Genomic DNA, 16,624 nt, shown 5'->3' with positions numbered 1-16,624 from the left:
CTCCTATGACTGATGATTTCAAAAAAAAAAAAAGTTGATCCTATTGTGTCATAAGCTGGGAGAAATGGTTGATTAAAGTGACTCAGCCAACTTCTTCAAAGCAGGTAACAACTTAAAGGTGTAAATAATAATCAGTCAAGCTTTTTTTTTAAAAAAAAAAAAAAAATGTCTATACAGGTTCCTCTTACCTAACCCTTAATCTTCCTTTGCTAGGTGGTTACCCTGCTAACCATTTTCCTGTCTTTGGAGATAGAGGGAGCCGCCGTTTGTATTTGTTCCTCTCCAAGTCCCTCCTTCTGACCATTGTCCTGTCCTTTCCCATGACTCTTTTACCACCGTGGGGAGCAAGATCCTTGACTTGTCATGCTTTTCTGTCTTCAGCCTTGACGTTTCAGTTGTATGGCCCTTAGTACTTAGAAAGCAATACATTCATTTAGTGATAGACTTTTTTTAACACCTTTTGGAGTTTGTTCGTGTTTTCATCTTTGGAAGAGAAGACAGGGCATTAAACAGCACTCTTCAGGATGCCAAAGCAACACGAAGCAGAGAAGTTGAGGTAGATACGCCATTTTCTTTTTTTAAGCATTCCCATAACATTCATGTAACTCTTTAAATTTAATTTTTGAAACTTCCTGCTTTACTTGAAGCCCGTTTGGGTTTGCCTCACCTAACTTTTTGTATGGGACTCCTTAGGGGACAAGTGCAATACGTTCTCATTAACTTGTTTGTGTGGTTAGTTTTGAGCAGTGTGAAGAAAGATGGAATCCTTAGCAGGCGCTTCGTTAGCAGGACTTGAGAGCTGTTGTCTCTTGCTTGGTTTTACACTCCTGCCTCCAGAACTGGTAAACCGGAGTCAGTAAGATCCTGTTACAGATGGCTTCCCAGTTACCCCAGGAGTTGGGGCTGTGCTCAAGTGATGCGTGTTTCTGTACTCTTATACTCGAGTTGTGGCATTGGTGTTACAGTAAAATGAAACCTAAGAAATCCTTAGCATTTGCTTAAGTGACTGAAAGTGATTGTATTGGTATTTACAACAACAGTGCTTCTTCCTTCCTTGGTTTCTGTTTAAAGATTAGCACAGGCAGTGGACTGACATGTAAAAGATCAAAACTGATTTAAGAGTCCATTCATCCTGTGTGCCACTTTTTGCGTCACTTTCATCTTGCATAATGAAATGAGTCCCACACAAGCAAATTGTTAGACTTAATAAAACTGGAGGTGAACGTTTATCACTTCAGAATCAGTCCAGTCACGTTTTAAGGAAAACGAGGGTTGAATTTTAAGTCATATTGTAGTACGCTTCAGGTTGTCTTAATTGTGAAGGTAAACGTGTTGGTCCCATCTCTTTTCTTTTTCATGTGTCGTCTTGTCATGTTAAGGTGACAAGCTCTGTAAAATAAAATGGAGAAAATTAGGAGTGTGGCTTGCACTTCAACTTTTAAATTAGGATGCTGTTAAGGAAGGCTGTGATATACAAAATTTCATCTTTGTCTTTGAGCATTACAATACAGCAGGCAAACAGAAAGCAATTTGCTTCAGAAATTGATATTAGCGTTCATTTTTTCTGTTGTTAATAGTTTTTCCAAAGTAATTGCAAATTCTTTTCCTTGCAGGCTAATCCTGTTCCACTGTACACCTGAGATAGCTGTGTGAGCAGGGAATTCTGAACACACGTTCATTACTCTGGGTGGTGTAGCACATTGGATCCCGTGCAGGTGACTGTGATGGTCTTAGCTGCACCCAGTGGTTTGCATTTCTGGAGGGCTCTCACTTCACAGCGTAAAGCTGTCTTGCAAGGTTAACTAGGCTTTTAAAAAGTAGTTTCACGTCACAAAGCTTTGAAGTATTCTAGTCATGAGGACTTCATGCAGGTAACTAATTTTTGCAGTGTTTGCATCTTTGCTGAAAAACCTCAAAAATGAAACTACAAGGTATGAACGTGGGGTATCTTGGAACGAAATGTAACATTAATACCTGAAGCTGCAGAAGCGTGGATGTGTGTGTTGTGCGCGTGAGTATTCCCCATGGGTTTTGTACTTGGTGATGGTGTCCTAAGTCTGGAGGGCGTTCCCTCTGCTCTCTTGGCAATACTCCTCAACAGGAAATAGTCTGGTGTGCGTCTTTGCTTATGCCTTTCTGGGTATTTATACGTATGTACGGGTTGGTGTGGATGTATTCTAATGTCTCCAAATTTTGAAAGATGGAAGAATTTTCTAATGATAGTAGTAATGTCTTCTTCTGGGGAGGAGCTTTAGTCGGTGTGATAATGAGTATCTTTGTAAAATAGTTGCAGAAGTTTCATGTTATACAACAAGCACACTTATAAGTATATTCAAAGGTGTCTAACTGGAAAAATGAAAACTGAAAGAACTGGAAAAGAATGTATGGGATTGGCAGAAAGGATACAGGAAATGGTTTTAACATACTGAGTCTGTGACCTCTGGAAGCCTGTTCTGATGTGTAAAAATAGTAATGTATATTTAAATGGTACTTCTTTCAGTGTTTTCTATAGGTAAAATAACTGTTAACACCTTGTATATGTGATCGTCTAAGAGCTTTTGGGAAAGGAAGAAGTTGTAACGTATTCTAAATTGACTTTAAATCAAAAAACGCTTCCAACAGCTAAAATAACAGATCTTTAAGAACTGGAAAACTCTTAATGAATGGACCTCTGTAGATACAGGTCTTCCATTCTTTTCATGTTTTGAGTCGCTGTCTAGAAGGATGGAGGCTCTGAATTGGTGATGCCAGAGGTAGGTCATACCAGAGTTTTGACTCCTGAGCAGTTCAGAAACTGTTTGGCAGGGGAATATACCTGCCATGTAGAATTCCTTGATATGTTTTTTCTCAGGTCAGAGCTGTCTTCCGCTTAGTGTGAAGTATCCCATAACCATACAGTATCCCCAGTTGGAAGGGACTCACGGTGATTGTTGAGTACAATTGCTGGCTTCACATGGGACCACCCAAAAATCAGACCCTATGTTGCATATAACCCTAGTTGTGTGAAGTTCTGTTGGAGAACTGCAGTGTCTGGGTAGAGCTCGGATCGCTTAACAATCTATGTAGCACCAAGACCCATTCATTAATTTGGGGGTTTACTCAGCTTCACTGTGGACAACTATCTGTGGCAATAAAAACCACTAAGAATTAGTAATAATTCCATTCTTGGCAACCAAAGGCGATAATAAAAAACTGCTGTGAAGCATGCTATTAAATGTATGCTGACAGTGTATTACTTGCTCCCTAATTACTGTGAAATATTCTTCAGGTTAGAAGTGAAATATAGTTCTGGATGGGAATAATGAAATACAGTGGTGCAATTCTGGAGCGAAATACAGACTGAACAGTAGCGATTCTGGCTCTAGCAGGTTTTTCAGCAGGTTGTTCAGTTTGGCAGGCCTGGGTGGCTTCGTTCAGGAGGTACTGCCAGAGTGATTATTGTCACAAAATCAGCGCGCATGCTTCTCACTCACTCACCATTCCTTCGCTCTTAAGAAATTTAAACAGCATGAAATAGGAGTTATCAAATCAGTTCCAGAATGACAGCAAGCGTAATGAAATGTTGTGGAATATCTAGTGGAAAACATCAAAACAGTTCTTGGTCCGAACAAAGTTCTGTTTCAGAAATTCTTCAGATGCTATTTTTGTTCAGACGATGGTGGAATAAAAAAGCTTGCTGACCTGAACTTCTAATTATAGCTCTCACATAGGGATTCCTGCTGTCCTGAAAACTTACTGCAAAAGTGATTAATTATAAGTTTTATAGACCCATTATATGCATATTCACTTTGGCCTGTATGGTAACTCCAAGCACTGACACTGCAAGACTTGTGTACTGCCATGCAGAGAATTGTTTCTGCACTGATAGAGAGCAAGTTAACTCTTCTGATTATTGACAGATTCTTGCTTGTTCTAAATGCTTCCCCTGTAAATGGGAGAGTAACTAAATACTGTTCTGTACTCCGTTAGTATACGCACCCTGATTGTGATGCACCATCTCTCAGGCTTCAATTCAAGTGCTTGAGTTATTGCTGCTTGTCAGCAGATCTTCTGTGATGAGCGCTTGCAGACTTGTAAAAGAATGGGTGACTGGCACTTGGGGTCTTCTAAACACACAACCACATTCAAGGTCTGAGATGCCAGAGCATATACCGTAGTCATGCGTCGTCTGTGGGGCTTGCATAATAGATTTATTACTTGAATTTGAATTTTCTATGTTACAGTTTCCAATATGGCAAGATAATGTTAGTGTATACCAATTTTGAAAGTTCGGATGTATATGGGATCTGTGTGATGTTCAAACTGATATGAGAGGTTGCTTTCAGAAATGGTTTAAGCCAAGCTCCAATGACTTTTTTTCCCCATCCTGTATGGTTATAGGAGATGCCTGTGGTCTTTCTGTGAAAGATGGTTGAGCTACAGTGAGATGAATGCTTACCAAGATATGTTATTTAATAAGGATTGCTCATATGTTAAAGGAAAGTTGAATCTATCTAGGCACTTAACATTTCCTGTGATATCGGATAAATTGCTGTATTAAAATATATATAAAATAAATAGATACACATTTAAATGTGTGTTCTCACGGACACACTTTCTCTGGTGATCAAAAGTTTTTAATTACAGGAAGGTAAAGGGGGCTTATTAAAATATTAGTACCTTTTCTGATTAATACATTTTCACTGATGCTTAATTTCAGGAGGAAGTACTTTCACTCTGAATATTTTGAATAACCATACTCTGTTTTCCTTCAACAGCGGTGTTACGAACATAAGCAGTATAGAAATGGGTTGAAGTTTTGTAAACAGATCCTTTCTAACCCAAAGTTTGCAGAACATGGAGGTAAGTTTTCAACTGGTATGTCCTCACTTCCCTCCCCCACATACTTTAAGATATAGTAATAATTTGTAAGCTTTGTAAATATATATACCATTTTATAGTTAATCATTTGCCCTTAAAACAGATTTTCTTACAGTATTAAGAGCGTCCAAAAACCTGCACCATGACAAAGACAGTCTTTCTGTTAACATTTGTAGTTTAAAGATTGGTCGTACCAGTAGTCGTCGCCTGCCGTTCTTTATGCTGGCAGTCATTATAACATGGTGCAAGTTTCTGAAATATATATTGTTTAAATCACTTTTTCAGGGGAAATTATTTGTTCATGATCAGGAAGAGGTGCAAGACAAAAGGCAGAGGTAGATATATATTGTTCGGCTTTGTATATTGTTCAGTCAGCTTTGTGGTCTTGTTAGTTTTTCTGAAGGAATAGTCTTTTTGGAAGAGAATGAGGACAGTGTTTGCCCCTTACTGTATTTTCAGTCTGTTTTTACTACCTGAGTTGAAACTTTCTTTCCATTATCCAAAAACTTTCTTTGTGAACTAGGTTGGCACGGATGGATGTGTAGAAGTCTCAAAGTGTTGTGAATAGATGCTTGAGTGGTCACATTAAAAGATTCCCTTATCAAAATATTTGTAGAGCAAAAAGTTTTTAATGCCTTCACTTTTGGTAGAAATACTGCAAAAAATTACTGTCATGTATGACATACTTAAGTGAATAATCTGTTAGTGTAGTTTTCCACGTGAAAAAAAATGCAAAATCTTGATGTTGATAATGGTGTCTGAATTTGAATGTATACTATATTGAAAGTTGATATTTTAAGCTTAAAAGCTTATAAAAATGAATAACCGATATTTATTTAATCTTTGTGTTTTTTTAGAAACCTTGGCAATGAAAGGACTAACATTAAACTGTCTAGGGAAGAAAGAGGAAGCATATGAACTGGTGCGTCGAGGCCTAAGGAATGACTTGAAGAGTCATGTATGTATCCTTTTCAAAATAGAACTTCCGCTTACGAATGGGAAAGAGTTCTTTTCTCTAACTACTTGATTTATGGAGTAGCAACAAGAGTTGTTATGATTATGCTTCAAACTGGAATTTCAGAATTTAAAATTGTGTCCAATGTATAAAACAGTATTTTGTTTAAGCTAATGGGCAAATGATTTGCAGCTATCCTTGTAGTCACAGTTAACTCAGGTTATTCTAGCTTGCATTGTATATATTTGTTTTTATCATTAAGCTGCAACTGTAACCTCGTGGTGGGCCAAACTAGGCTTTTAAGCACATGGTTTGCTCTAAAAGCAGTAGTTGCCATTACATTGATAGGTTGTCATATACTTAGAATGTTGGAAATGCAAGCACTCCAGTTGTCTAATAATAAGCCCTTATTCAAAAATATATTTAAGCTTGACGGTCTTTTTCAGAGATCCTACTACAATTTCCTCATCCAGTACATGAAAAGTAGAGTTTACAGCATATCCATGTAACTGGTGAACTGTTTTATATATTAAGTTTGCAGGCAGTTTCTTCATATAGCTGAGGAAAATAATGTAATGATTTTGATGACATAAAACAGCTTTAGAACTTTTTACCAACTGTTCTGTCGCTGCTATGTTACATATGTTCTGTCCCTGCTCAAGTTCAGTAGAATCCTTAACAGGGTTTTCCAGGTTGGCATGTCTATGGCCTTCTTCAGAGGTCAGACAAGAAGTACGATGAAGCTATCAAATGCTATAGAAATGCACTGAAATGGGACAAAGACAATCTTCAAATCTTGAGAGATCTTTCTCTGCTACAAATTCAAATGAGGGATCTTGAAGGTTACAGGGTAAGTATACATACTACATCCATTATCAACTTCTAGGGAATTGTGGCAAAGTCTGCGAATTGTTTCATGACGCTTTTAAGAAGTATACGGACTTAGACTGTGAAATCCAGCATTAAAACTGTGTGCTCGATAACTTCATGAAAGTAAAAGCAGGCATACTACTGAGCAATTTCTGTGAAGTATACAGACTAAGTCACATAGTATACTATTCTTTTATCTCACTGTGGAATTGTTTGCTAAACTTTTTCTAATGCTGCATAATCCAGGTGTAGACAATCCACGGTCTTATTATTATTTACTTTGAGAGATTCCTGCATGTCCTGAAGAGTAGTGTTTTTCAGGCAAAGGAGTTTCAATTTTTTGATCACTTTTTAGCATATCTCTTTAGTGGCCTCTTCTTCTAGATCAGTGGCCACTAGTTTTCCTCTCAGTAGTGGCTGACAATACTAAGCAAGAAGTATGCTGCATGAAACGCCATGTTTTGGTTCCTATCTAACCTGGGCATTAATACACAGCTTCCTCGGGGGCCATGCGTTTCCTTACATTTTCTGTCAGCTGTAAGATTCTTTATTGAAACTCTTGAATATTCCTCTTCTGTATAGATTTAGTACTCAATGTTTAGATTACTACCTTGTTTTTTCCTATTTATTTTGGATTAATTGTGAACACAGTTTGGTAACTTAGAAAGCCTCTTTCTTTTTCGGCCTGCTACTGCAGTGCCCAGTTATTTGCTGCCTTGCATCAGTTGTCTGTATTTGGCACGTGAGATGTTCAGTGCTAAGCAACTATTATGAAGTGGTAGTGTCATGGCCGTGGTGCTTCTGTAAAGAACACACACTTTCTATCATCTTCTGTACAAATGCTACTCCTAATGTAGTTAGCTTTTTTGATTTCTTGAATTGCAAGCTGATGTCTAGCTTGCCAGTAGCTTTGTTTCTTAAGGAGTAACCGCTTCAGTTCGCTATGCATATTGTGGAGTTGTTTCAGTGTGGTTCAGACTAAGTAATAATTTCTGCCCATGTGTCTATCTTATTAATAAATATTCCTTTATTTTGTAAGTCTTGATTGATTCTCAAGACTTCTCCTCTTGCATTTGTGATAATCACTGTATTGCTCACTTAAGATTAGTCTGAACAATTACAGAAGATTTTTTTCTTTCTTACTGTGCCATGCAGGGATATGTGACATCCGAAGTATTTATAATTCAAACATTAATGAGTTGAAAAAAGCTTTAAGTCTTTGTGTCTGGAAGCTTGTGTGCTTTTAAGCTTATGTAGGCAAGCGTAAGAAGGTATCCCTTTTCTCTGCAATAATCTCTGTTGAACTTCAGACGTTTGCCCAAGAGACTTAGGATAATATTTTATATCGGGTTTCAATCTTTTCAGTAATTTAGAAATTTGACTCCTCTCTCACTGAGACAGGGTAGCCAAAACTTAACATAGGTGCCAAAAATTCATTTGTAAATATATATTCTCTTTGAAAAGGCATCTGGATAAATGTGATTACAAATACATAATTATTAAGCATGCGAGTAACATGTTTACAGAATGCGTTAAGGATTAAACGTTAACATGTTTATAAGCCAGTAATCTATGAATGGTCATATACAAGTTTATGAAGAGCATGAAGGACTGGAATACAGTTGGGGGGGGGGTATTTTTGTTGTTTAAAGGTTGTTTTCTTTTTGCTGTTCGTTCTTAGCTTTAGCTTCTACCCTCTCACATTTTATAATATTTTAAAGGATCTTCCTGCAGTCTAATGAAACTGCTATTACTATTTTTAGTTCTTTTCTTGATCTGTGCTTTTGACTGTTTATGCTGTTTAGTAAGTAGTAACTTTTTTTCTTAATTTTAAAGTATTTGAACGTGTCTTCCAAAAGTCTGTAACAAAACAAGTCCTGGCTTCTCTCTCAAATTAAAGCAGCATAATTCCAAATCTGTTGCATCTTCCAGCTGTAATTATTTTCTGGCCAAAGAATAGGGATGTGCTTGCCTGACCTATTTTGCATAATGACATTTCTAATGATTTAATATATATATATTTCCAAGGTGAATTGGAAACATCAGTATATAATTAATATTCCTGCAGCTCAAACGAAAACATCTTTAATTTCATTCTGTTCACAAGCAGTAATACAGGAAAAGTGTGTATGTAATACCTTAAAGTTAGTCTGACTCATGAGTCTTTTCAATTAGAAATGATGTAAAAATACAATTTTTTAATTCAGTTGAGATCATTGTAGTGTTTCAAAGTTTGTTTCTTTTGGTTCAAAAATAATCTTTACATATAGAAAAGTAATTTTTAATGACATTCATTAAATATCAGAACGCTGAAGACAGAGCATTGCATAATGAATTCTGCAGAGCATCAGAATAAAGTCAGGAAAATTAATAGCTACTTCTTTGCAGGAAACAAGATACCAGTTGCTTCAGCTCCGACCCGCACAGCGAGCATCGTGGATTGGCTATGCTATTGCTTACCATCTGTTGGAAGACTATGAAATGGCAGCAAAAATTTTAGAGGAATTTAGGAAGACACAGCAGGTAAGAGGAGAACATGGAATTCTTGAGTGGATTACTTCCTAAGACAAAAATGAAACATTTCCTGTCATGATATGCAAACTTTATGCAGTGTTAGTCAAATAAATTAAATCCCAAATGCATTCTAGAAGCCTGAGCTTTCTCATGTCTCTTGTCCTGTGTAGACATCACCTGATAAAGTGGACTATGAGTACAGTGAACTGCTGCTGTATCAAAATCAAGTCCTCCGTGAAGCAGGACTAAACAAAGAAGCTTTGGAGCATCTTTGTACCTATGAAAAGCAGATCTGTGATAAACTGGCTGTTGAAGAAACTAAAGGTAATTACTTTTCAAAGATACACCTAAATGCACGGTTATAAAATGGAGTGCCTATGCTGTCAGCTTTTTCCATCTTTTGCAACTTTAATTTAAAAACAAATTCAACTGTTTAAATTCTGTGCTGTGCCTATCATATGCCTCTCCCAGGTAGATAAGTCATCAGCAGAGTGCAGACATGCTGTTCTGAAACTTTTGAGCTGATGAATGTTTTCTGACAGGTGATTCTGAACTGTTCTGAAATTCTGTTTGGCTAGTTTAGCCAGACCTGTGCCATCCTAGGATTCGATACTGGTCCTGACAGAGACCACTTGCTGTAAGGGCAGAATAATTTTTGGCAAAGTAGAAGGCTTTTAATTATACTCAGTCGCTCTTAAAGTGTATGGAAATAGACCCTTTGGGTGGGCAACCCAATATAATCTTCTGTTATTGTATTATAATAATGCTAGCATATAACAACAGAACAACATAATACTCTATATTACATTCCATTGCTGAAATGCAGAATGATAGAAGTTTGTCCTTACGGCTCTGTTAACAGGTACACTTACTTAAAGTATGCCTTGTTCCTCTTCTGTGTGATGCTGCACAGTACTTCTCTCACTGTTCATGTAAAACTGCCAACTTATCAAAACTACTGTCTGTTCATAGCCCACACTGGAATCTATTTGGGTGATTGCTTGAAGCAAAGAGATTTTTACTCTTATATTCATGTAGATATAGTAACCCGCTCCCTGTTCCTGCTCGACAGACTCACTGTTGTGCAAACAAACTACGAATGGACTTGTGACAATGCTATGAAAATTGTGTGGTATTTCCTCAAAGAAAGTGACTGCAGGCAGCTCTCTTCTGAATGGGTTACTTGGTTTGCATATGATTGTAAACAGGTGTTGGGATTACGCGATTGCAGACTATTTTTCAGACATAGCATGGGCTTTCGGTTTTGGGGAATGGGAGTTGCTTTTACAAATTATTTGAAAGACCTTTGGCACATTGTATTCTCAAGTTTTTGCTGAAGGTCTGAAACGTGATTTTTAAACAAGACCCCTGCAAAAAAACAAAAACAAAAAACAAAAAAACAACACATTCTAGTGAACTACTGGGGAAAAAAAGAATGGAAATGCTCTGTGAAGTCTGTGCAGTAAGGTACTACTGTTGTGTTGTTGGTTTTAACTTAGCTGCAGTCACATACCACAGAAAAGCCTGCTAATAAATGAGTGCTGTCTGTAAATTTCAAGTGTATATGCAAAAGCCATTGTGGATGGAATACAGCTGACAAACCCTGAAAATAGTACTGGCACTTGCCACCATGGTGAAAAATGATAACTTCCACCAAAGAGGAATAATTTAAGTTTATTTTCCAGATTCTATCATTCTTGGTGAGTGAACTATTGATGTTTTCCCTGCGCTTAGATACTGCAGGTAGTCCCCCAGCCCTATCTGTGGGAAGAGGCATCTTTTGATAAAATTACGTTATGGCATAGAGAAGAGTTAACACTGACTTCCGCATTTTGCTCTTGAAACAGGTTAAGAAAATCTTAACCTTAATCTGGAATGACACTGTTTCACCTCTTGTGTATAATTTTCTAGCGTGTCACATTTACAATATCAAAGCATTGTAAAATGTAACCTTCTCCTGTGAGATAGGAAATTTGAATTTTGTTCCAGCTCCAGCAAAGACGCTAAGTACAGTTAGACCTAGACTTTAGTTTTAGCCATTGTATCTTTTAATGAATTATCATTAGAAGGAGACTTGCTTGTAGAATCTTGAGAATTCGTTAATCAGATCAATGTCTTGATTTTAAAACATTGGAGTTAGTTTTATGAAATATCAGACTGAAGAACCATTCTTTTATTTGCAGCTCTGCAGTTACAGTTTGATTTTCAAGATGCTATACACATGAAATACCGTGTACTGCTTTTAATTGCCTTCTGTAGTAAAAACTGCGCTTAAAGTAACCAGTCATTTCTGTAAGTGAGAAAAAACACATGCATCTTGCTTTTAACATTAAATTTTCAAGTAAATTTCAAGAGTTATTGGCTGAGTTGTGGGATCTTACTTAAACTGCACCTGTTGTCAAAGTAAAAGTATCTGTCAGCTAGTTTGTGGTGCCACTTTGATCATTTTTTCCTAAGAAGTTAGAATCTACATGGAGTCAAGGATTATCTAATCTTTTACTGTAGAGTAATTAATACTATACTGCTTCATTCTCCTGTTACCTTAATTAAAATTTCTTAAATTTCACACAGGAGAACTCCTGCTTCAACTTGGCAGACTTGAAGAAGCAGTTGATGTCTACAAAGGATTGCAAGAAAGAAATCCTGAAAACTGGGCCTACTACAAAGGCCTAGAAAAGGCACTTAAACCAGGTAATGATTTTATATATTGTAGTAAGCAAGCTGTTTCTGCACATTCGGCACTTATATGTGTGTTGAAAACTGGTATTGCATTATTTAAAGACATGCTCAATTAAATTTTGCGTTTTTGTCAGTGTGTATATATTGTTGTAATTTTAAGGAAAGCTGTAAGGTTTCTTGTGTTATTGTTACCATATATTTAAAACTGAAACAAACCAAAAAATCAGTCATCTCATCTCAGTGTGCATTATTGGAAGATGAAAATTATTTCCAATAGAATAGTTTAATTCAGACTTTTTCTTCTACTCCGTCCTAATCTTATGTTACAGGTAATACAGGTTTTGGAAAAACAGACATGATACTCCTGAAAGACAGATCTTTTCTTTGTTCTCAATTTTAGCACGGTGTTAAGACAAGAACTCTTTTTAAGATGAGATGCATGCAATTATAACCAGTGTTGGAAGAGGAATTTAGGGATAATGAACATCTGAAATCATTTCCACTGCAAGTGGAAATTAATGTTCTCTAGGAAGTATACGCTCATTAGATCTTATATTCTGACTCTTCTTAACCAGATCTAGTTATTTCCCTCATCTCTTTTCCCCACTTTCCCATCCTGACAAAAAAGTAAACTGTAAAATTCTGTTCCAGCAAATATGATGGAGAGGCTAAAGATTTATGAAGAGGCCTGGACGAAATACCCAAGAGGACTAGTTCCAAGAAGATTACCGTTGAACTTCTTGTCAGGTAAGTGCATCTTTGAGCAGGTAATGATCAGCACTTGTGTTTCTTAGATGCTAGTGTTTTATCAGCAAAAACAGTCTACAATTGATAAGTAATGTGTGGTAAAACAAAATCAACAGGTCTTTTTCCTCTCAAGGTGAAAAGTTTAAGGAATGTCTGGACAAGTTTCTAAGGATGAATTTCAGCAAAGGTTGCCCACCGGTCTTCAATACTTTGAGGTCATTATATAAAGACAAGGAGAAGGTAGGATTCTTTTATCCTTTTGATCTATTACAGCATAATAGTAGCTGTTATACACTAAAGAGAGAAGCTTTTTTTCTTCAGTGCTCACTATGTCTGCACTGTTGTTTATTCTGTTCTAGTATTTCTAGAAAAATCAAGCAGAAGCATACATAGCCTTGTGCCTAGTTTGTAAATGTAGAAGACTAAGATTTACTAACTAAAAGCTGCACTAAAAAAAAACACCTAAGATTTACTAATTAAAAGTGGGGGTGAGGGGGAGAGAAACTGAGTACATTCCCATATGTGTTGCAATTTAGGTTATTGCAAAATTTTCTTACCAAGAATAACTAGTCTGGGGAACACAAAGTAGCTCAAACTGAGATGAAATACCATCTTGCTTACAGTTTTTCTGTCTTGTCTTGCATGTGTAGGTGGCAATCATAGAAGAGCTCGTGGTAGGTTATGAAACCTCCCTAAGAAGCTGCAGGTTATTTAACCCAAATGGTGAGTGCTAAACTATCTTACTTCATGGAAGTGGTGCCTGGTATAAGCATTATAGGACCATTCAGAGGCAGAGAATCAGTGGAGAGTGACGAAATTGGAATCATGTTTTTATTCCTGTTCCCAAAACAGAACCAAACCACAACCATCCTTAGAAGGGATTTCAGCTGTCAAATTTTAAGTCCGTACACATGTATCCAGTTATCATTTGTCTTCCAGTTTTGAGTTCAGGTGTTTTATTTTCAAGGCTCGAGTTGATCAATGTACAGGAAATTGACATTTGAAAGCTATGTCGTAATGTTCGGTAGCATTGTCAAACTGTAGCATTGTCAAAAATGAATTTCTATTTATTTGATGTTTTATACTGATTTAGTAGGACAATCTACAGGGTTTTTTTGTTTGGAGCTTGTGGTGAGGTATTTTGTCTGCCTTGTGTGGTTTTTTGTTTGTTTGCTTGGTCTTTGAGAGATTAAAAAAACAAGCACTACCTTGTCCATGTTACGGCTGACTACTGTTTTTGTTGTGAGTTGTGGTTCTACATGTATTGAATCTAACATTCACAGTTTCCTCTGTAGTAGTTCTATGATGTTTCGTTAGTTATAAGAGTTATAAGCTTAATCACATTGTAATGGAAAGTCTCCAAGAAAAATCTGCATAAAATATCAACAAAAGATAGTTTTGAAGTTTTGGTAGGTGGATTGTGATGGTGTAATAATTAGGATAGTATGAATAACAATATACATTTAAAACTTCATGGAATAATCATTATTATTAAAACCTTTTACTGAAGTTGTAACCAATTATTTCCCTGCTTCGCAAAAATAATGTGATTCTTCCTTATGAAGTTGCTTGTTAAGTTTTTATTTGAGTGGATAGCTTACTATAATTTCAATTAAATATTTTCTTTGATATTAAATTTCGTTCAGATAAACAACGTTCTTCTGCCTTAAAATGAACAAATGCATGTAATTGCGTGTTTGGTTATAATGTAAACTGAAGAACCGGAATCTTCTGGCACAACCAGAACCCCCGTGCCCTTTTTCCCTCCCCTGCAAGGTGCCTTTGCTTCATATTCAAAATTAAGCAGCAAACTTAACTTTAAGGCTTCCTTAGTGCTGTGGGTTTCAAGCAGAGCTCTCTAGCTTTGAAAACTGACTTGTGCGTAGCACTGTTTTGTTGGATACACTTACATGAATAGTGACAATAAATCTCTCAAAGGTAGAGACAGAAAATCTTTTTAAAGCTGTGGTATGGAACAGACGTTTTTATTTGAAAATACTCAAGTCTGTGGACTGAAAAAGTGTAAATGCTGAATGTACTGAAATGTTTTACAGTGTTAGTGTGCAACAGTTGTGTTCAGCGGGACTTCTTGCTATATCCTTCACCTAAAATGGTATTCAGCGAGAACTCTGTGCACTGCGGTTCTGCACTTCAGGCTGCCCTGGCTAAGGGGCTAGTTGGATCAAAGTGCAACCATCTTCTGACTTGCTAATTCATGTTTCTTTTCCTTTAAAACCATGGTGTGAGAAGGGAAGAAAATGTGCTTAAGTCTTGTCAAAACATAGACTTAGAAGTTACTTACCTGGACCCAGGAGTTCAGAAACACTCCCAGGTCTGATGTGGCAGCCTGATATAGAGGCAGAATTAACTTCAGTGGCTGTATGTGTAGGTTTTTTTGTTTATTTTTTTTGTCATGTTACTTTAATAAACTGAACCAAAAAATCTCCCTCTGATTTTCTTACTGTAGATGATGGTAAAGAAGAACCTCCAACCACTTTACTCTGGGTCCAGTATTATTTGGCTCAACATTATGATAAAATTGGACAGCCATCCCTGGCTCTAGAATATATAAATGCTGCTATAGAAAGTACTCCCACTTTGATAGAACTGTTCCTTGTGAAGGCAAAAATCTACAAGGTAAGTTTGGCCCACTCTTGGTGATCAGAGGATATTTTTTTGGCATGCTGAAAGACTTTTACACTTTAATGGTTTTGATGGAACAGTGGAGTGCTAAGCTTGTTTTGAAGATGTGAAGAATCCATGGGAAATGTTGTAGTGAATTTTAGTGTGTTCCGAAAGAAAGGTATTGGTTATCTAGTTTGATTTTTTTAGTGTGCATGAATAAGCCCTTGTGAAGATTTCTGAAGTCAATAAAGGACAAGCGTACTGCAAGATGTAGGTTATCAATTTGCAATTATTTTCATATTAAAGAAGATCACCCTGATCAATGTAGTTGATGTTATAAATGTCATCCACCTAATATTACATGCACACATTTCTTTTTCTTAACTATTTAAAAACAATTTCTCAACTACAATATGGTATTCCCTCAGAATGGGATTAACCAAAGTGGTTTTAGGTATTTTCAGGAAAAACTTCTAGTGCCAAAAGACCTGTAACTCCATAATGATGGAAAGTAGTTACTCTGCTTTTTTTATTTTAAGATCCGTTACTTTCCTGAGAAAAGCTATTTATAAAAATAAGTGTAGAAAATTAACTAGTTATATTAAACAGAGTTGATCTGCTGTACATGTTTTATACTTCCCGAGTCTAATTTGCATTTCTATTTGTTTAAGCATGCTGGAAATATTAAAGAAGCTGCAAGGTGGATGGATGAGGCTCAGGCTTTGGACACTGCAGACAGATTTATCAACTCCAAATGTGCGAAATATATGTTGAAAGCAAACTTCATTAAAGAAGCAGAAGAAATGTGTTCTAAGTTTACACGGGTTGGTTGCATTTAACTATAGCTCTTCTAAATAGTGTGGGCCTAATCCATTATGGAATAATTTTTTAACCTTCCACTTACCTTTATTACAATCCTTAAGTTCTGTTTCAGAGCAAAAATGGTTGCTTGCTTTTACTAATGGTAGTTGGTTTCACGGATTGAATTACTAAGCATGATTCCATAGCGTTAAGTGAAATTGCAACATTAAAACCTGGATTTGATTTCTTTTGCCACATAGGAGAAATACAGGATGCCCTTTCAAGAGAGGACTGTTTTTTTTGTGTTTTTTTGAGAGTTCTTTGAGTTTAATATTGATTCTATTGGAGATAGATATGAGAGATATGATCAAGTAGTCTGTCTTTCACGTTGTTCTAACAGTAATATGTTAAGACTAGTCAGAATTCTCTTTTAAGTAAATTTGCTATGGCTTCTGGGTGAGAGGCATTCTGAGATGTTCTCCTTTTGTGAGCAAGCTTTCATCCCCAAGGCCATGTTTAATAGTGACAAAGGAAGCTGCACGTTGTATCTTTTTTCTGCATCTGCTTACAATG

The 16,624-nt window shown here is 36.5% G+C and overlaps 1 protein-coding gene across 2 annotated transcripts in view; it reads left to right on the top strand.

The window, feature by feature from the left end:
* Window positions 1-16,624, top strand: part of NAA15 (N-alpha-acetyltransferase 15, NatA auxiliary subunit) — a 41,676-nt gene that overhangs the window by 10,147 nt on the left and 14,905 nt on the right. The window contains exons 2-12 of one of the 2 annotated variants that reach the window (XM_040555514.1): window positions 4,758-4,842; window positions 5,718-5,822; window positions 6,508-6,665; window positions 9,074-9,208; window positions 9,370-9,523; window positions 11,771-11,890; window positions 12,530-12,625; window positions 12,759-12,865; window positions 13,276-13,348; window positions 15,093-15,262; window positions 15,922-16,074. In XM_040555514.1, coding sequence (XP_040411448.1) covers window positions 4,758-4,842; window positions 5,718-5,822; window positions 6,508-6,665; window positions 9,074-9,208; window positions 9,370-9,523; window positions 11,771-11,890; window positions 12,530-12,625; window positions 12,759-12,865; window positions 13,276-13,348; window positions 15,093-15,262; window positions 15,922-16,074 — 1,356 coding nt within the window. Of the gene's footprint in view, window positions 1-4,757; window positions 4,843-5,146; window positions 5,196-5,717; window positions 5,823-6,507; window positions 6,666-9,073; window positions 9,209-9,369; window positions 9,524-11,770; window positions 11,891-12,529; window positions 12,626-12,758; window positions 12,866-13,275; window positions 13,349-15,092; window positions 15,263-15,921; window positions 16,075-16,624 lie in introns of those variants that run through there. The other variant, XM_040555515.1, reaches the window with a different exon arrangement.

Source organism: Cygnus olor, chromosome 4 (assembly GCF_009769625.2).
Source record: "Cygnus olor isolate bCygOlo1 chromosome 4, bCygOlo1.pri.v2, whole genome shotgun sequence".
Classification (NCBI taxonomy): Eukaryota; Metazoa; Chordata; class Aves; order Anseriformes; family Anatidae; genus Cygnus; species Cygnus olor.
The sequence above is the reverse complement of the archived record's forward strand: the minus strand, read 5'-3'. Positions and strand labels throughout refer to the sequence as shown.